The following is a 20,595-nucleotide window of genomic DNA, read 5'->3' on the forward strand; positions in this document are numbered from 1 at the left end:
GGAACAAAGCCAGTATGATTTGCTACTTCTATTTCCTATTGTTATTCATCTTATATATAAACGTCTATGGGTGGAAGTGTGTGTGTCTGTCCGGCCCGTAAGTGAGTGGTGGAGTTGAGGTAAGGGCTCCATCTCCCAGGATGCATCACAAGCGAGGCGAGCACGTCGGCAAAACGAAACCTCTGAAGAAAGAGTCACTCACTTATCCGTTACTACAGAAGAGTGGCAAGCTCATCGGCAAAACTGTATCCCTTTTACTTTTCCTCCCACTGCTAATGCACAAGCAATGCAAGCACATCGACAAAACAAAACCACCTAGGAGAGAGATGCCTAGAGTGGTTCCTTTCAATTACCTGACATCTCTACATTTCCATTTTTTTCTGACGATTTCAATACTTTCTAGGACCCTAGGGTTTTTACAGCACAGGCGTACGCAGCTAGTTTTCAAATAGAGGATGAAAATATTGAGTTGGCAGAACAGGTGAAATTGTTTACATCCCAAGGATGCCTCTGATTCCCAGCGATTTTGTCCTTTATAAATGTCTGCAATTTACTATTTGTGTCTGCTTTGCTATGACCGTAAACAAATCACAAGGTCAGACACTGAAACTTGTAGGCATTCATTGCATTTACATGCACACACATAATCGGGTTAAGGTAAATAACCCAGTTTAGTCACAAACCTAGTTTCTTAATAATCCACACCTTTATGTTCCAACGTCATTAAACTGCTCAAGAAAGAGTTAAACATTATCATCGACCACAGTGATTTCAAAAATAATTATAACGCATGATACCAGTGATTTTTCTTATGACACATTATTGATAGGTTTGTGTTGCTGCAGCAAACTCTTTTGTGCTTGGCGCTGTGCAATTGAGCCCTGTTACCGGGTATGTGTGCTTGTTGCTTTACACCCACTGCTGCTGGAATTTTAATAACGCAGCTATTTTTACTTCAATAAGGTTAAGCATTATCTTAGGTTACTCGTTAATTTTAAAAGAATCAGACTACATAACGCGATTTTATTTTTAACATTTAGTACTTCTGCTCCCAAGATGGTGTTGTTGACCTTAGCACTGTACGTTCAGCTCATCAACACAAGTTTAGTCATTTCTGATATACTGAGACTGGGAGAAGAAATACATTTGTCCAAAGATTTGCCTCTGGAAATATATTTTGTTTACAGTTCTAACCATGGCTGCTGAAAGAGTGTGCAAAGCAAATACATGCACAAGCAGATAGAGTGCAATGGACATGTGCAGACTACAAAATCCTTTACAATAACCCGGTAATGGGTTTACATAGCCACAAAATCAAGCAGAGAAATCTACCTCTTTTTAACCAGTTTTCCCAGGAGCCAATAACCCAATTTCTCTAATCAGAATAAAGGTTACCTGGCATTTTAGAAATCAGGTTTCTGTTGTAAATTGGGTTGTTGATGCTTATGTTAACACACTAATTGATTTAACAGATTGCTTATGTCATGGCCAGCTTTATTTTGCTTTTGAATGAGTAAGGCAGGTCTTTGCTTATATACACTCCATGAAATGAACAAAAAAATTGTTTTTAAAGAAGCAGTCGGTCAGCGTCTCATTTATTCCCCTCAAATAACTTTTACATAAACAACGGAGCATTTATTTTCAGAAAATGAAAAATATTTCTCAATTAAAAAAAAATCTTGAAAGGAGACGAGATGTGATTTTCTCGGAGAGACACTTTCACGTCCCGTGAGACGAGACTTTGTGCCAAGAGATTTAACCATGCCTGGGGCTGGAAATAAAAGACAAAGAGTAGATGGCAAAGTAGAATGTCATAAATAAATCAAAAACGTTGGCGTGGTACACATGCAGGCAGGTTAGAGATAATGGAAGTACAAAAATTAAAAAGTCTTAAAAAGGATAGTAAAGATTGCATTAGCGCAAACAAATGGAAATTATGAGAGACCTGAGAGAATAAAACTGAACAAAAAAACAAAACAAAGCTAACCTTTGCAAGTATCATACATTTACACCGGCTGTTACAGACTCAAATCAAATGTATGTGTTTATTCTAAAATAGTAAGAATAAGAGCAGCTCACTTTTCAAAATGGACTCATCCGGGGTCGAACCCGTGAAGTTTGGATTACAAGTCAACAGTTGATACCGTTGTGCCTCCGAAGCGGTCATATCAAACGGGTGTGAATATCACACCCTAACGCAGGATCTTTTTCTGCAGTTATATTCTTGAATAGAAGCGCATTTGTTCTGTTATATTTGTACCTTTTGTGAAAGTGTTTGATATTTGGACTTCAGGCTTCACACATTATACACTTCATGTCTATATTTTGTCAATTATTACTAAAACATGAAAAACGTTTGTTTTAACAATATGTTTGCATAGATTGTTGTAGACATGGAACACACATGAAATGCATGTGTTTCAAATAACCATATAGTATTTATAAAAGGTGTCATTTTGCTTGAGTTCTCACTCTATACAACTCTAAGCAACTGACACGCAGGTAAACAGACTTGAGCTGAGAAAACTCTGCGGCGGTGGGGGGGATGTGATAGCAGGCTTCTTGCTGCCTGCTGCTTATCGACAAATTTACAAGACAAAAGACGCTGGCAGAGAGGTGTGAAGGGATTTAAGGTGGGACGGATCTACGAGTTTTTTCGTAGGCTTTGGTAATTCTAGTGTTAAAGCATTCTTGTCCTGAGGCTTCAGGGTGGTCAGTGTGGCATATGAATATACACCCAACTGTGGGTTATGGACCAAATTTATTTTTAGTGCTATGAAGCTGTCATTACATTTCTCATTTAAATATTTATTTAATCAGCTTTTGATTTCCCTGCACTCCCACTTCTTATTTAATATGAAATTGGGGCCTGTGGTTCAGGAGACCTAACGTGGTTTTGCTGTTTTTCTGTATAGGGTCATGGCAGTTCCAGCCACAGTCATCTACTTCACCTGCTACGACCAGCTGCGTGACTTCCTGCGATATGGAATGGGATACCAAGGAAGTCAGATACCCCTGGTGGCTGGAGCACTTGCTCGATGTAGGTGCAAATCTTGATGCATTGTCTTTTGGTGACGTGACAGTGTGTTGGCTGGTTAAATAAGAGACATTGTACACTGTATCCCAATTTGATGTCAATTTTGTTTCCTTTGTCTGTGCTTTTTGACCAGGGGTCCTCAGTCACGGTCGTGGAGGGCCGAAGTGGCTGCAGGTTTTTGTTCCAACTGGTTTTCTAATTAGAACTCAGTCCTTGGTGATAATGAAACATATTATTTAACTGTATGCCTTGTTAGTGCTTTCATTCATCCAAGAGAAATTGTAATTGTGCTGTAGAATTTCTTTATCTGAGAGCATTATCCATGTGTTTTGTGGACTAGAACAGAATTAAACTTAACGCAACGCTCCTTCCAATTCCCCTCTGATTTATTTCTAAACATTTTTTTTAAACACACTTCTAATGATGCATAATATGCACAGGTTTAAAAAGGAAGCATTTTTGGTTATCTGCATTTTATTATTAACTAATGTCTGATTAACAAAACGGGTAACAATTAAAACTTAAATGCAGCTGCTAAACTAAAATAGGAAATTAAGTGCTCTGAATTGTAACAGGCAAGAAAAGTGTATTGCTTTAGTAGCAAATAAATGGTCTCTAATCAAAAAAATTGGTTGAAGTGGAAACCTGCAGCCACTGCGACCTTCCAGGACTGTAATTGAGGACCTCTGATCTACAATGTAATTAAATTTGTCTTTGATGAATGAAAGTGCTAAGAAGCCATAAAGTTAAACACCAAGTTTTATTATCAGCAAGGACTGAGGACTAATTGGGAAGCTGGCTAGAATGAAAACCTGTAACCACTGCGGCACCCCAGGACCGTGATTGAGGACCCCTGCTCTAGACTCATTACTTCATCTTAAGCTGATGTCACATTACATGACTTTGTGGGGTATATCTGACTTCTCCAACTTCATTTGCTGATCTTGCCGTCAGACCCTGTCAATTTATCTAACTTAAAATTGCTAGGCTCATCAAAATTAGCAATTACAATGTGCGCCCCTTTTTCCTGGCTCCAACTTCATGCTATCTGATTTAGCAGGTGCTGTAGGAAGGGTGTGGCGAATTCTGAAGCTCAGATGCTCACAATATCAAAAACACGTATACTTTTTGTAAAACATTTTATGAAACTACTTATAGCAGTTTTTCTCATGCATGAATGAGTTTGAGCTTCTGAACTGGAGATCCCACTTTGAACCCACAAAACGAGCATTGGAGTTTCAGTGATAATCTACTGAAGGTGTGAGTGGTTGCCATATTCCCACTGGGGTTAGCACCTTAGAAAAGACACTTTCAACAGAAAATAGCGTGGTGTGTGGGCACTCGCGTGGGCGATTGGCACAGGTGTAGCTCTCAAGTCTGAAAACAACTGTTTGGTCTGCTTTGCTTGTAGTCTTGCAGAGTCAGACATAACAATATGTATGTGTGGAGACAACCATGAGTAAATTTTGCTTAAAGGTGAGTGGGAACAATTAACTGTCTACCTGAGAGTTACATTCCTAAACCAATTCAACACCTCATGAAGGCGGCACTGAAAGCAAGAGCGGCTTTTTTTTAAATGGCAAAAAGCACTGGTGCTTCTTGCTACCCTGATCCGAGAGCAAGCTTCTGTTTACGGGAAAACGTTCTACAGCTGAAAGATTTTCTAAAAAGACGACTCCATCCATCCATCCATTTTCCAACCTGCTGAATCCGAACATGGGGTCACGGGGGTCTGCTGGAGCCAATCCCAGCCAACACAGGGTGCAAGGCAGGGAACCAATCCCGGGCAGGGCGCCAGTCCATTGCAAGGCACACATCCACCCACACACACCAGGGACAATTTAGGAACGCCAATGCACCTAATGTGCATGTCTTTGGACTGTGGGAGGAAACCCACGCAGATACAGGGAGAACATGCAAACTCCACGCAGGGATGACCTGGGAAGCGAACCCAGGTCTTCTAACTGCGAGGCAGCAGTGCTACCACTGCGCCACCATGCCGCCCCTAAAAGGACTCCTGTTAAACACAAATAATTTGTCACTTGTGTGTGAAGAACACACTCCGTGTGTTAAAAATAAACATAATCCATTACAAGGGATACACCTTTCTGTAAAATCGGTTTATACATTTTGATTTTAAAGACACCAGTGGACTAGAGGTAAAAGTAAATAATACATGGTCACTGTTGTTCACAGTTAAGACAATAATGTTGGATGTAGTCCTGATGTATACGAGGGGGGACCCAAAAATAACCGGAAATATTTTTAAAACGTGTTTAACTTTCTGTACAAACTACAATTAGTCTCCTTCAAAGTACTCTCCATTGGCGGAAATACACTTATCTAACCGTTTGTTCCATTGTTCGAAACATTTTTTAAATTCGTCTGAAGTAATGCCCATTAATGCTCTGGTCGTTTCTTGTTTTACCTCTTCGACGTCAGCAAAATGCCTTCCTTTCAAGTCTTTTTTTCATCCGAGGGAACAAAAAGAAATCACACGGAGCTAAATCCGGTGAGCAGGGTGGGTCGTTCAGGGTTGTCATACCGTTTCTTGCCAAAAATTGGCGAATGCTGAGAGCAGTGTGAGATGGAGCGTTGTCATGATGAAAGAACCAATCGCCCGACTCCCACAGATCAGGTCGTTTCCTTCTCACACTGTTGCACAACCTACTTTTACGAAAAAATTCACTGAACACAAGCACAACCTTCCAGACTGATGGCACTTGGCAGACTGACTTGTGAGGAGTGTAACTAGATCGCCCTAGCGGCCCAACCACGTACTACAAGTACCAACCTAACAACAACAAAATTCCGGTTATTTTTGGGTCTCCCCTCGTATATGTACAAAGTCTGGATGTTTTGTTTCTAAAACCTCTTTATCCTGAACAGGATCGTGGGAATACTGGAGCCCATTATGTTGAATGTTCTATCAGTAAAGGTTTATTGTTTATATATATATATATATATATATATATATACATACATACAGGTGCTGGTCATAAAATTAGAATATCATGACAAAGTTGATTTATTTCGGTAATTCCATTCAAAAAGTAAAACTTGTATATTAGATTCATTCATTACACACAGACTGATGTATTTCAAATGTTTATTTCTTTTAATGTTGATGATTATAACTGACAACTAATGAAAGTCCCAAATTCAGTATCTCGGAAAATTAGAATATTGTGAAAAGGTTCAATATTGAAGACACCTGGTGCCACACTCTAATCAGCTAATTAACTCCAAAGCCTTTAAATGGTCTCTCAGTCGAGTTCTGTAGGCTACACAATCAGGGGGAAGACTGCTGACTTGACAGTTGTCCAAAAGACGACCATTGACACCTCGCACAAGGAGGGCGAGACACAAAAGGTCATTGCTAAAGAGGCTGGCTGTTCACAGAGCTCTGTGTCCAAGCACATTAATAGAGAGGCGAAGGGAAGGACAAGATGTGGTAGAAAAAAGTGTACAAGCAATAGGGATAACCGCACCCTGGAGAGGATTGGGAAACAAAAATGTGGGGGAGATTCACAAAGAGTGGACTGCAGCTGGAGTCAGTGCTTCAAGAACCACCACACACAGACGTATGTAAGACATGGGTGTCAGCTGTCACATTCCTTGTGTCAAGCCACTCTTGAACAAGAGACAGCGTCAGAAGCGTCTCGCCTGTGGATTGCTGCTGAGTGATCCAAAGTTATGTTCTCTGATGAAAGTAAACTTTGCATTTCCTTTGGAAATCAAGGTCCCAGAGTCTGGAGGAAGAGAGGAGAGGCACAGAATCCACATTGTGTGAGGTCCAGTGTAAAGTTCCCACAGTCAGTGATGGTTTGGGGTGCCATGTCATCTGCTGGTGTTGCTCCATTGTGTTTTCTGAGGTCCAAGGTCAACGCAGCCGTCTACCAGGAAGTTTTACAGCACTTCATGCTTCTTGCTGCTGAGGAACTTTATGGAGATGCAGATTTCATTTTCCAACAGGACCTGGCACCTGCACACAGTGCCAAAGCTACCAGTACCTGGTTTAAGGACCATGGTATCCCTGTTCTTGATTGACCAGCAAACTCGCCTGACCTTAACTCCATAGAAAATCTATGGGGTATTGTGAAGAGGAAGATGCAATACTCCAGACCCAACAATTCAGAAGAGCTGAAGGCCACTATCAGAGCAACATGGGCTCTCATAACACCTGAGCAGTGCCACAGACTGATTGACTCCATGCCACGCCGCATTGCTGCAGTAATCCAGGCCAGAGGAGCCCCAACTAAATATTGAGTGCTGTACATGCTCATACTTTTCATGTTCATACCTTTCAGTTGGCCAACATTTCTAAAAATCCTTTTTTTGCATTGGTCTTAATTGATATTCTAATTTTCCGAGATACTGAATTTGGGACTTTCATTAGTTGTCAGTTATAATCATCAACATTAAAAGAAATAAACATTTGAAATACATCAGTCTGTGTGTAATGAATGAATCTAATATACAAGTTTCACTTTTTGAATGGAATTACTGAAATAAATCTACTTTGTCATGATATTCTAATTTTATGACCAGCACCTGTATATAAAAAAAAAAAGTGTCGAAGGTAAGGTTGAAAGAATTGTCAACTCTGTTTGTGAAAAACTGGGTTTCAGAATATGCATTCAAAACAAATGGCGTGTCACACACCATCCAAAGGAGGTGAGAATGACTGCCTTCAAAAGAGTTAAGACAGTAAGATGAGATGCAGATTTCAGGACACAATGCACAAGACTTAAATATCCCTTAACGACACCGACATACGAATACTAATGCATACGAATGAGTGAGGCTGCACAACACCCGCCTTCCAACTGCATATCTAAATGAATAAAGCAAGTTTAACATTACTAATTGCAAACCTATCATATAGCGTTTTAACACCTAGCATATTCGCAGACCTCAGCGCTTACCTCTTTGCTCCTGTTATTAATGCAGTAGTCAAAAGGACAAAGATATCGTAGATGATAGGAAGGGACAGTGCAACCCTGAATGTTTATAAGGTGTATGCCCTGGAGCAACTTGGGATGTTTTTGGGAATGAATCCTGTGAGCAGAACTTTTTCAGTGGCAGTTTTTGCCATTTTTCACAACAAACATTTTAACGGTTGTTCGAGATTCATGTTTGGCCCTGCAAGACTGCTTTGCTTGAAGCAGCTGTTGCTGTGCAGGGAGAACTGTAGCCATTGCTATGAAGCAGCTACAGTGGGTATAGAAAAGAATCACCCCTTACCCCGAGAGATATTCCCATGTTTTTTTTTTTGCTTTACAGCCTTAAATAAAAACACACAAACTAATATTTTTTCCAGCTTTACTTACTCAATGCAATCTCTAACATCCAAGTGAAAGATATCACAGCTACAGTTCAGAATTTAAAAAAATAAAAAAACAAGAAATCCTGAGATTAATAAAGGACCCCCCCCCCCCCCCCAAACTCCATCAGGTGTAAGTGCCCACCACTTCCATTGCGGTTACTGGCTTCCTTCAACCTGTGATCAGTTATAATGAGTGTGATTAGTGAAGCTGTTCCTGGTCCATTCATTCCCTTGCTTGGTAGTGCAGCTGACAGCAAACAACCGACTATGGGTGGCAGGTCACTTTCAAAAGATCTCGGGGACAGAGTTGTGGACAGACATAAGGCAGGAGATGGAGACAAAAAAATCTCAAAGGCTTTATCAACCCCAAGGAGCTCAGCAAAGTCCATCATAAAGAAGTGTTTGGTACTACTAGGACCCTCCCTGGATCTTCCAAACTGGATGGAAGAGCAAGGAGGAAACTGGTAAGAGAGGCCACCAAGAGGCCAATGGCCACTTTTGAAGGATTTACAGGATTTTATGGCACTGAGTGGTCATTCATGGTGTGCAGGTGACAACAATTTCACAAGCGCTCCACAATTGTGGCTTGTTCAGGAGGGTCGTAAGGAAAAAGCCACTTCTTAATTAAGAAAGACCACATTAAGCCTCGTTTGAGCTTTGCAAGAATGTACCTTGAAGATTCTGATGCCAAGTGGAAAAAGGTCTTATTATTTGGCCTCAATACCTCATGGTACACCTGGCGGAAATCCAGTGCAGCTCACCATACCAATAGTAAAGCATGGAGTTTTTTTTTTGTTTTTTCTGTCCACCCTGGCCATCGGATCTTACTCCTTGTCTATGTTAACTAATGTTGCCTTATTTTAATTTCTTTTTATTTTTCTTTTCTTCATTATGTAAAGCACTTTGAGCTACTTTTTGTATGAAAATGTGCTATATAAATAAATGTTGTTGTTGTTGTGGAGGGGGCAGCATCCTGTTGTGGGGGTGTTATTCTGCCACAGGGCCTGGGGCTCTCGTTAGGGTAGAAGGAAAAATGGGGCAAAATACCATCAAATTCTGGAGGAAAACCTGCTACCCTCTGCCAGAAAGTTGAAGATGGGCATAATGTTCACCTTTCATCACGACAACGACCCGAAGCACACAGCAAAATTGACCACACAGCAGCTGAAGAGGAAAAAAGTGAATGTCCTGGTGTGGCCAGTCAGAGCCCAGACCTAAATCACACTGAAAATCTGTGGAAAGATCTGAAGATAGCAGACCAGCAACGTTCACCATCCAATGTGACTGAACTTGGAACAGTTCTGTAAAGAAGAGAGGGGGACAAATATTGAGTGGGCTCAATGGAGGTGTGCAAAGCTGATAGAGAAGAATCCCAACAGACTCAAGGCTGTCATTAAAGCAAAAAGGGGGGTCAACAAAATGACATTGACATTGGGGGGTGATCCTTTATTAATCTCAGGATTTCTTTTTTTTTTTATTTTTTTTTTTTATAATTCTTCTGAATTGTAGCTGTGATATCTTTCACTTGGATGTTATAGGTGGCATTGAGTAAGTAAAGCTGGGAAGAAATATTAGTTTGTGTGTGTGTTCATTTAAGGCGGTAAAGCAAAAAAAATGGGAATATCTCGAATGTGGGGATTTCTTTCTATACCCACTGTATATTAAAGTCCAGAACTGGCCATTCTCTTCCAGTCTGCATGTACTGTCAGTCGATCACCTGGTCGTTGGTGCTGGTGTGTGTGTGTGTGTGTGTTATAATGTGAAATAGACTTGAGTCCAAATTTCCCCGTTCTGTCCTTGGGCTTTGCCTCCCTCTAATAAACGAGTAGAGATTGAGCGCCCCATAGTGGTGTTTGTTGTGCTGCATTCAGATGCTTTGTAGGATGTGCAGCTGCTTTAATTATTATGGTAATTGGTGCTTTAATGTAGACTGTGTCGTTGGTCTCTGCCCACTAAGCTCTTCATGTCAGACTGGCATTCACGGTCCATTGGCTTCATTTTTACAGTTTCAGTGTTTGTTCTTTTCTTTGTTTGGCATCTAGACTTCCCGCGTTGTCTCAGTCTCTTTAATCACTTGGAGATATGCATGAATCCTTGTAATTAGTGCTGTTTTGTCTGTCTCGTTCTCTCCCATGGCCTTGTTCTCATCCTCTCCTGATTTGTCTTCTCCACAGTGGGTGCAGTGACGGTGATCAGCCCCTTGGAGCTCATCCGTACCAAAATGCAGTCGAGACAGCTGTCCTACCGCGAGCTGCACACGTGCATCCAGATGGCTGTGGCACAGGGCGGCTGGCTGTCCCTCTGGCGGGGATGGGGACCAACAATACTCAGGGATGTGCCCTTCTCAGGTACTTGGGTCACCCCCACCCGATGGCTGAGGGCGTGTTGTGTATTTGTCTACCATGCTATGTACCCGTTGCCATCTCTGTTTTTTGTTTGCAGCTCTGTACTGGTTCAACTATGAGCTGGTGAAGGCCCAGCTGTGCGAGAGGTACAGCGTTCATGAAGCCACTTTCAAGATGAGTTTTACAGCAGGAGCGATCTCTGGAGCAGTATGTACAGCTGTTGAATTTTAGTATTGGGGGGAAAAACAACAGGATTTATGTATGATGAGGCAAGCTTAAGCTACTATAGAATATTAGAACAATTTTGAAAAGAGCAGGCCAATTAAACTTGCTTTGGTTACCTCACAATGACTGATGTGCGGCACATGATGTTACGCTATGTATTAAACCAGTGGTCGCAAACTCCAGTCCTGGAGTGGCTGCAGGTTTTCATTCTAACCCTTTTCTTAATTGGTGACCAGTTTTTGCTGCTAATTAACTCCCTTTTCTTTTCATTTTAAGGGCTAATTATTTTCTCTTTTTCTTTTGTCCCAGGGCAGAATATTTTTTCCAAAAAGAAAAACTCACAGCAGTGGTTACAAAAATATTGTAAATCAGCATAAAATCCTTATTTATGACAAATGTCACTGTTTTATGTTCCACGAGCCACTACAATATGTCAATTCACAGACTTGTTCCATAAGAATCATCATTCATAAACTGAAAGGCACGGCACATTCTAGAAAAAAACAGCTTGACGTAGTTGAGTGGCCGGTAATCCGTAGCGTCCACTAGCACGCCATGTCATTTGATGAAGTCCAGTTGCCAGCTGGCCTCCCACAGATCAATGTCTGGTAGTCCTCCCCAGGGTGAACTTTGCCGCATGTTCGTCCACTGAACGATCAGCTGGGGACTGATCAGCTGATGCAGGTACCCGACTTTCATTTGTGATCTTCAGGTCACTTGCATCAAAATTGGAGTTCAATAAGTCAGCAATAATCCACAATAAATAAATAGATAAATAATACACAAGGAGCCTTTTACTTTGCACATTCGCTTTGCTCTCTTGCCAGATGTTGATGCCATTCTAGACACTGTTTACTCCACGTTACTCACTCACATGCCAGGATTCAATGTGAAGTCAAAGAGTCTAACAGTCCTCCTAGCCAAGAGGGTCTACCTATAACACAACATCAAGTTTTATAGACGTTTAAAGCTTTTTTTTACACCCCTCTGCCCCTGGATGCTGACTTTAGTCGACATCCGCCCTAAAAGAGTTAAAGGACTTGTTTTTTAAGATTTGTTCCCTGAATTTGTCCATCGTTCCTCTGAATTGCTTGATTTCCTTTCTTTAATGGCACCCAAACAGAAATGTGAAGTGAGTGAGCCAATAGAAGACCAACTAAGTCGGGGCCTCAAACTCCAACCAATTTCATTCCAAACGGTTTGTTAATGAGGTGCCGACTCTTGTCGTTATTTAATCCCGACCTTTAATTCCGTGGCTTGTTGCTGCTCTCGTGGTGCATTAGCAGACATGTCTGAAATAGTTGATTTTCTCTTTCTAAGAGCACTAGGGACCTGAGCAGATCGACGTTCCTGAGACCTTCACCCGTCTTTATTTTTAGATATTGTATGATGGACACCAGTTGTTCTGGCTCATTTGGTATCTCATCATTGTTTGGCTGCTAATTAAGGAAAAAGAAACAAGGGGTCTGAGACTTCAAGAGCACAAGTCAATTTAAATGAATTCAGAAGAATTCAATTTGCATTAAAAACAGGTCACTAATTAAGAAAAGGGTTAGAATGAAAACCTGCAGGCTCTCTGGCCCTCCAGGACTGGAGTTTGAGACCACTGTACTGTGCAGTAAGGAGACTGTGGAAGATTGTGGGTCCGCTTCCCGGTTCCTTCCTGTGTGGATAACGCTTTGAGTACTGAGAAAAGCGCTATATAAATGTAATGAATTATTATTACACATTGTACACAGAATATATGGAGGAGGCAAAGCTATGGCTCAGTTGGTGAGGTGAAGTACCTCAAATCTGCAGTGTGTGCTAGATCCACAAATGCGTTTTAATTGATGGCTTCATTATGTGATGGTAGAATAATCATGTGCCTCATCACAGTGAGTTCCTTGCTTCATCTTGACATCTCCCATAATGCACCTCCTCTGTGATCTGCTTGACAGCTGGGCTGTGGGGACCCAAGTTGTTTTTTTGATTTATACAGACTCGCCGGGCAAAATCGATGGACCTGAAGCATTCACATGACCCTCGATTCTGCTTTTCCTTTCTAGATTGCAGCCATCATGACTCTTCCATTTGATGTAGTGAAAACCCAGCGGCAGATTGAGCTGGGGGAAATGGAGACACTGAAAGGTAAGGGTATCATCTGAAGGTTTCTCTTCTGTCTTTTCTTCCAACTATTTTAACATCTTATTTTTGTAAGGAAAATTTGGTCACAATGAGTTAACAGATATATCTAATGGGGTACAGATGACCTTCCCCAGTACAGTGCCCAGCCGATATAAGGAAACAAGGGGATGAACCTTAATTGTAAAAGGATTCCCAGAGGTTAGAAAGAAAAGAATTTGGTGGTTTCCATTGATAGATTAAGATGAGTTTTCCTACTTTAGGGCCTAATAAGAGTTCATTTTGAACATAAGAAAAAGGTAAAGCAGATGGGTTCAGGAGCAGAAAAGTGTGAGGTGGAATGGCGATATTGGAAGATAAATCTCTTGGGAAGTTGAGTCTAAAGACCGTATGGAATCAACTGGAGGAAAGTCTCACAGCATATGGATAAATGTGCCAGGGCATTAAGAGTAAAGGTTTTATAGGGGGTGGTAGGGGCAAGTCCCATGGCAGAGCAAATATGTTGCTGGGTAGGATTGTTGGAGACCAAATTGATTCTTATGAGATTATTATGTGACAATGGAGTAGTGGACAGAACGTTGTTAATGTTTTAACATTTAGGAAACGTTGGTGCAATCAGACTTGCTTGATTTTAGATGATTCAAATTTGAGCTGATGTTGGTAGAGTTGTTTAGGTGGTGGAGAAAATCCTCAAAGCATTAAAAAGTGAGCCACTTGTCAAAGGACTCCTCACACAAACCAATACTATGGAAATTGTGAGTCGAGTGACCTCAGAGACCTCTGTTCTGAAGAGTTGAGCCAATATTTTGAAAAAGGAGATGATTGGCAAATTAAGCCCAGGGCTTTGTGTGAATAAAGTCAAGCAAATCCGTAATCTCGGTTTGTGTGTATTTGGAAAGAGGAAGCATCGGAGAAAGAGGGTGGCAGAGCAAGGATGCAACAGGCATGTCATTTGTAAGTGATTGTGTGGTGCGTTACCTAAATAGTAGTTTTTAGAGAAGCACATAAGATGTTTTATGCAAGAGCACCATGTGTATTTCCATTTATACATTGATAGCCATGCTCCGCGACTCCACCCGCATATTATTAATAATAATAATAATTCTTTGCGTTTTTATATAGCGCTTTTCTCACTACTCGAAGCGCTCAGCAATTGCAGGTTAAGGGCCTTGCTCAAGGGGCCAACAGAGCAGAGTCCCTGTTAGCATTTACTGGATTCGAACTGGCAACCTTCCGATTGCCAGTGCAGATCCCTTGAAAAAGGACAGTGAGGAGGGCCCTGCCCGTCTCCCTACTCCTGACGTCACGCTTCCCCTCCCCTCGGCCCGCAGCCTCTGTCTCGGATTAGCGCGAGTAAATCGTTCCTGCAAGAAAACTGTGATAACTTAGCGCGATGAGAGAAGTCGCAAAATCAACCGGAATGTTCAAGCAAATTCTAGAAAAAAATCCTGATCTGAATCCGTTAAGTAGTCCCTCTCGTTCACTAGCTAAGTGGAGGTAAGGTACGCCCTGAGGCTGGCGTGTGAGGAGGGCCCCCCGACCAGGTGTGTCTCTCTCGGATTCACGCAAATAAATCAGTACCGCAAGCGAACTATGATACATAGCACAATGAGAGAAGTCGCAAAATCAACCGGAATGTTCAAGCAAATTGTAGCAAATAACCGATCTAAATCCATTAAGTAGTTCTCTAATGAAAAGCAAACAGACAGACAGACGTTGGATTTTATATATAGAGAGATACACAGATGAGCCAAATCTTTGGCTACCTTTCTAACGTTGCCACTAAAACAACTTGGACCAGCTGAGGCATGGACCGAACAAGACCTTTGAAGGTGTCCTGTGGTATCTGGCACCAAGACATTAGCAACATGTCCTCTCACTCTAGTAAGTTATGAGGAGACATTGCAGGTTGAACTTGTTTTTCCAACACATCCCACAAATGCTTGATAGGATTCAGATCTTGTGGAATTTGGAGGCTAGGGCAACACCTTGATCATGTTCTTCAGAGCATTCCTGAGCAGTTTGTGCTGTGTGACAGGGTACATGATCTTGAATGGAGTTTGTGACAGAAATCCCATGTGGCTGTAGACCTCACAGATATTATGAGCTTTGTGAAAGATGTGGGCAAATGTCACGAGGGATACCTGTCTAGAAAAGGTGGATTTTGGTTGTCCAAAAACCTTTTGATGCCAGTCTGTCTTTATTGATGGGCTCCTATAGGCGAGTTGCAGCTTAGTGAGATTTCAAGCTGTCTGTTTTGGGTCCCAGGATGCTGTCAGTGCCTTCAGGCTGTTTTAGATCCTCATCAAATGCGTATACTATAGCCAAACGGCTCGTTACACCAGCTTTTCTGCCAGTACTTTTCTTGTCTTCATTTTTTAGTTTCTGTAGATTCTATCCATCCATTTTCCAACCTGCTGAATCCGAACACAGGGTCACGGGGGGTCTGCTGGAACCAATCCCAGCCAACACAGGGCACAAGGCAGGGAACCAATCCCGGGCAGGGTGCCAACCCACCGCAGGACACACACAAACACACCAAGCACACACTCGGGCCAATTTAGAATCACCAATCCACCTAACCGGCATGTCTTTGGACTGTGGGAGGAAACCCACGCAGACACGGGGAGAACATGCAAACTCCACGCAGGGAGGACCCAGGAAGCGAACCTCAGGTCCCCAGGTCTCCCAACTGCAAGGCCCTGTAGATTCTGTGTAGATGTTTATTTATTTTACTCTTTTATTCTTCTTCCATTTTTGGTTCCCTGTTCTCTTATTAATGCTATGTATGGAATCTGTGGGCTTCTATACAAGTGAATCTTTTTGTTATATAACAGCCCCACTCTCCACACCTGCTGATGCTTTTGTGTCCATTTCCTTTTTTCAGTTTCTTCCAGGAAGCCTACGTCCACTTGGCTCATAATGAGAAGAATCCACACAGAGTCGGGGATCAGGGGCCTTTTTGCAGGTAATGAATCATTTTATTTTGGTAAAGAACCGGGCATAAAGACTGCTTGAAAATGCAGAAGGCTTTGTTTAATTAGCCGTAATCCCTCTTATGGTTGGCTGTGTCGTCGTCATTCTCCTAAACAGGTGCACATGTCCAACCACCAAAGCGATTTGACAGGAGGAGCTGACGATGTCGTCTCCTGATGTTTGAAATGTTGTACTTGTTAACTTTCACACGGCATTTCCGTGTGATTATGAGAGAGTTGTATTAAAATAAATCGCCAGCTAAGAGTTTCTCCTTCAGATTATTTCAGAACTGCTTTTGTTCAGAATAAAATTAGAATGTTGGCTCGCATAGAAATCCCTTGGAATACCCCAGAAGAAGCAGGGTGGCCTGGTCTGTTTATTCAGTACCCCCTGAGGGCGACCTCGGATTCTTTTTTTTAAGTGAGAGACGGCTGGGAGGCCAGTTGGGAATATCGGGGAATTGTGTTGCTGTTTTGAAGAGCCTCGAGTTCAAATGAAAATGTGTGTGAGGACCACAATAAGGTCCTGTGAGTCCTCCTCGCGGAAGTTCAAGGTGTTTGTCTTCCCAGTTGACGGGCTGGAAAACTTCAAGTATTTAACTTTTTTGGTTTTTTTTTTCTCTCCTTCCCCAGGATTCATGCCCCGAGTAATAAAAGTGGCCCCGGCCTGTGCGGTCATGATCAGCACTTACGAGTTTGGGAAAGCCTTCTTTCAGAAGCTGAACTATGAGCGAGAGCTCCAAAACCTGTGAAAAGTGAAGCCGAGTGACTGGCGTGTCCATTCTGTCCATTTTTGTTTTGCACGTTCTGCTGCTGTCAAGCTGACCACCTCACTTTGAGCGGATAGAAGCAACTCTCATTCTTTACTTTTGCAGTCCCACCCTGAAGCTCTTCTTCTTCTTCTTCTTCTTCTTCTCAGACTTGGAGGTCCCCCATGATGCTTACATGCTTGTTGAGAGTCTGTTTGCTCGATTGTCTCCAGCCTCTCGACTGCTGTCCTGATTCTATGGCTTTGCTCATTTCTGTCGTTATAATTAGGAGCTCATGGACGTCTTACTGGGCAGGCTGAATTCGAGAAGATGACTGTCGTATACCTTCTGCCTTCTTGCCCTGATTAATTCACCCTCAGGACCTAAATTTCCCAGATGTGCTCTTTATAAGAAGTGCAGGGGACAAGTGGAGTTCTGGATGTTCTCAGGGTTTTCCTTTTTTGCCCCCTGGAAGGTTGTACCATTTGAAGTCGGGTCAGATGAGCTCCTCGGTCGTCCGGTTTACTGTTAGGGGGTCCGACCTTCTCCCCCACAGGGTTTTCCTTTTTTGCCCCCTTCGTTCAATGGGGAAGGTTGTACCATTTGAAGTCAGGTCAGATGAGCTCCTCGGTCGTCCGGTTTACTGTTAGGAGGTCCGACCTTCTCCCCATTCATCTAGTCGGCCCTTCATGCTCTCATAGAGAAACGGGGCAAGCAGAAAGTCGGAGGCTGCGGTTTGTTTTTCGTTTGGTGGTCGCCCACCTAGCACTTCGCAGGATCAAACCTCGGGTCTGACAGCACCAGTTGTGTGTCACCTGAGCACTGGCCTGTCCTATCCTATCATGAAGATCCACCTCTTCCTCCATTTTGAAGAATTCCAGTCCCCTCTTTCCAGTAAGCGACAGGACAGAGTGTTGAATGAACTGACATCATTTGCCTTTCTGGGTGTCCTTTATAAATGGGAGCTGAAGACGGGATTTTGGGAATCAAGTAGTCATGTGAGCAGAAGGGCTGGTTCAGAGGAGCCGGCATGTGACACTTGTGAAGAAAGCAGACCATGAAGTGTAGATGGAGAAGCGGGAGGAATGATGCTAACATGGACATGTCCGGCAGTGCGCCTGTGAAGTAACGAGGGTGGTCTTCATTGTTGCTTGCTTTGTTTTTCTCGATTAACGTAGGCCTTTGCAGCCACAGTCTTGTCGCCCATTTTTTGTTTCCTAGGACTGTGATTCACATGACACTTGGTTGGGTGAAGGACTGACTGCTCGACGCTAACTACGTTCATGCAACTTTCTTCCTTGTTACTTATAAAAAAATCCAATAAGCATTGTGTAGCTGGTCGCGGCCTTGAATCACTGTGAAGAAGCGAATTTGTTTGACGCTGTGAAGTGCCCTGCCATCTTGTTTTCGCTCGTTCCGTTGTTATTTATCGTTTTTTCACGTTTCCCTGTTGATTTTGCTCTTTCTGATCACTTGACGTCTTCTGTCATGCATTGGTCGTTCAGTTTGGCCTCTGCTGCATCACTTGAGACCCTTGGCCAACTCCTCCTTGAAAGGGAGCACATCCTCCATGAGGTGGCCACCAGGTCCATACGTCGGACCACCGGCCTTAATGCTCACAACCGACCTTCTGTATCCTGCTGCTCTGACGTCCGCCGCCCGCTCGGGTGTGCAAACTTCACGTTGGCCAGAATGTGAGTAGAAGGGGTCTGAGAACAGATGGGGGTCTCTATTCACACTAATCAGATCTTAATAATGACGGCTCGCCACATGGGGCACCTCATCGTGTTGGGGGGGGGACTGAGAGGGCCGACCCCCGCTAGGGTTTGTTTTTTTTTTTTTTTTTGGTTTTTGCAGGGCATTTCAGATGTGGTGTCAAGTTAGATTACCTCACTAAGTTTTGTTAAATAGGGTGGGGTGCTTAATAAATAAAGAGACATGTGGTCGGTCGGGGGGGGGGGGGGGGCGTCACCCCGTACCCCAAATGTTTAATTGGAAATTTATGGCAAAGGTAATAAAATGTTGTTTGTGGATGCACTTGATGTGGTCGTAATCTGAAAACCCACTGGGGCTTTGCTTGTCGTCACTCGGATGAACAAACGGCTCCCGTCTCCGTCGTCGAAAATAAAACTAGATAACTGGCTGCTGGAAATGGAGAAGACGCCGGCGGAGTCATAATAACCGTGGCAGCCATTTTGTGTTGGATGTCTAGGAGTGTCTTTAAAAAAAACGTCACGAAATGGGCGACTCCAACTGAAAAGTGGCGTTTTGGGCGAGAATGAGGACATACGAGAAATTGGAGAGCTTAAAGGCTTGGGTGGTAGATACTCCACCATTTGTTTCCAGGCCTCCTGTAATGTTAGGTTCCTCACTTGTGGCCTTTCAGAGATGAAATCCATAGTTGGGTATTTGGTGTCGATTGGTACAACCGGAGAGTGCTGTGAGGGTGAGGGAGCCCACCCTAGGGTGCTAGCAGCCTGGTCAGGCATTAGACTGGTGGAGTTGACCTTCGGTGAAGCAGCAAGGCATTGGCACCATTGAATACAGCGACCCAACTTGGGTGCTGCTGCCATCTCTGGAACGACGTGTGGCTGACAGAAGGGGACCCTCTGGGTGAATAGTCTTCTGTCTCTGTTCAAATTCTTAGCTGATGGAAGACCCGGGGACAGCTTAGTGTGTGTGTGTGAGATGTCAGACCAAACTGGATCCTACCCTGCTAATGTTAGGTGTGTGGAAAGTGAGGATGGAGTACTGAGACATTTGAGATTTGCTACAGCGCCGCGTGCAGAGTGGAACATGGAGAGCGCAACGGGTTTACCTAACAGGACTTTTATTAATACCTGATGTCTGGTGTCCCATGTCACACCACTTTATCAAGTGTGGTGTCCCATGCCACTTTATTAAGTGTGGTGTCCTATACCACTTTATCAAGTCTGGTGTCCCATGCCACATCACTTTATCAAGTCTGGTGTCCCATCCCGCTTTATCAAGTCTGGTGTCCCACGCCACTTTATTAGCAGGCTCTTGGTCTTCATATGCTACGGGGTACGAATGGTTGATTAGCAGTTAATGGAGACCACCGTGCTGGGTGGACCTCCTTTAGTGTTAAGTGGCAGCCTGTAAACATTAATGAGAGTTTGAAAGAATCGTCTGACGTAGCGGCAGTCTGCCCATAATTGGAAAGTAAGAAAAAAATGAGGTCCCCATTCTCAAATTATGACACTGAGCCCCCTCTTTTTGTGACAGCACTTTCTTTACGGTACGGTGGCTGACGCTGATCTGCACAGAACAAATGCTTTTGCTTCCATTTGTGAAATGGTCTTTAATATTAGAAATATTGGATGTCATTGTCAGATTTATGGGGGTCACTTATTCAAGGAGGTTGCTAGTGACTTTGTTCAGCTTCTTTGACAAATTTAAAATATCCCAGTGGCTTCACAGTCAATCACAGATTCTACACAGAAGGTTAGATGGACCTTTCTGATCTTCACGTTCATACTGTACAGGGTGGGCCATTTATATGGATACACCTTAATAAAATGGGAATGGTTGGTGATATTAACTTCCTGTTTGTGGCACATTAGTGAGGGAGGAAACTTTTCAAGATGGGTGGTGACCATGGTGGCCATTTTGAAGTCGGCCATTTTGGATCCAACTTTTGTTTTTTCAATAGGAAGAGGGTCATGTGACACATCAAACTTATTGGGAATTTCACAAGAAAAACAATGGTGTGCTTGGTTTTAACGTAACTTTATTCTTTCATGAGTTATTTACAAGTTTCTGGAGGGTGGGACTGGACCGGCCCTGGGTG

General features: G+C 42.9%; 1 protein-coding gene and 1 long non-coding RNA gene across 5 annotated transcripts in view; both read left to right on the forward strand.

Moving 5' to 3' along the window:
• Nucleotides 1-18,889, forward strand: part of slc25a39 (solute carrier family 25 member 39) — a 50,255-nt gene extending 31,366 nt beyond the window's left edge. For 2 of the 4 annotated variants that reach the window (XM_051936409.1, XM_051936406.1), the window contains 7 exons: nt 2,916-3,040; nt 10,541-10,714; nt 10,809-10,918; nt 12,985-13,066; nt 15,948-16,028; nt 16,669-17,274; nt 17,398-18,889. In XM_051936409.1, coding sequence (XP_051792369.1) covers nt 2,916-3,040; nt 10,541-10,714; nt 10,809-10,918; nt 12,985-13,066; nt 15,948-16,028; nt 16,669-16,787 — 691 coding nt within the window. In that variant the 3' untranslated portion in view covers nt 16,788-17,274; nt 17,398-18,889. Of the gene's footprint in view, nt 1-2,915; nt 3,041-10,540; nt 10,715-10,808; nt 10,919-12,984; nt 13,067-15,947; nt 16,029-16,668; nt 17,280-17,377 lie in introns of all 4 variants that reach the window. The other 2 variants (XM_051936408.1, XM_051936407.1) reach the window with 2 other exon arrangements.
• The window catches only part of LOC127530168 (uncharacterized), a 556,902-nt gene that overhangs the window by 328,645 nt on the left and 207,662 nt on the right, over nt 1-20,595 (forward strand). The window lies entirely within an intron of this gene.

The sequence above is a fragment of the Erpetoichthys calabaricus genome, chromosome 14 (assembly GCF_900747795.2).
Source record: "Erpetoichthys calabaricus chromosome 14, fErpCal1.3, whole genome shotgun sequence".
In the NCBI taxonomy this organism is placed as follows: Eukaryota; Metazoa; Chordata; class Cladistia; order Polypteriformes; family Polypteridae; genus Erpetoichthys; species Erpetoichthys calabaricus.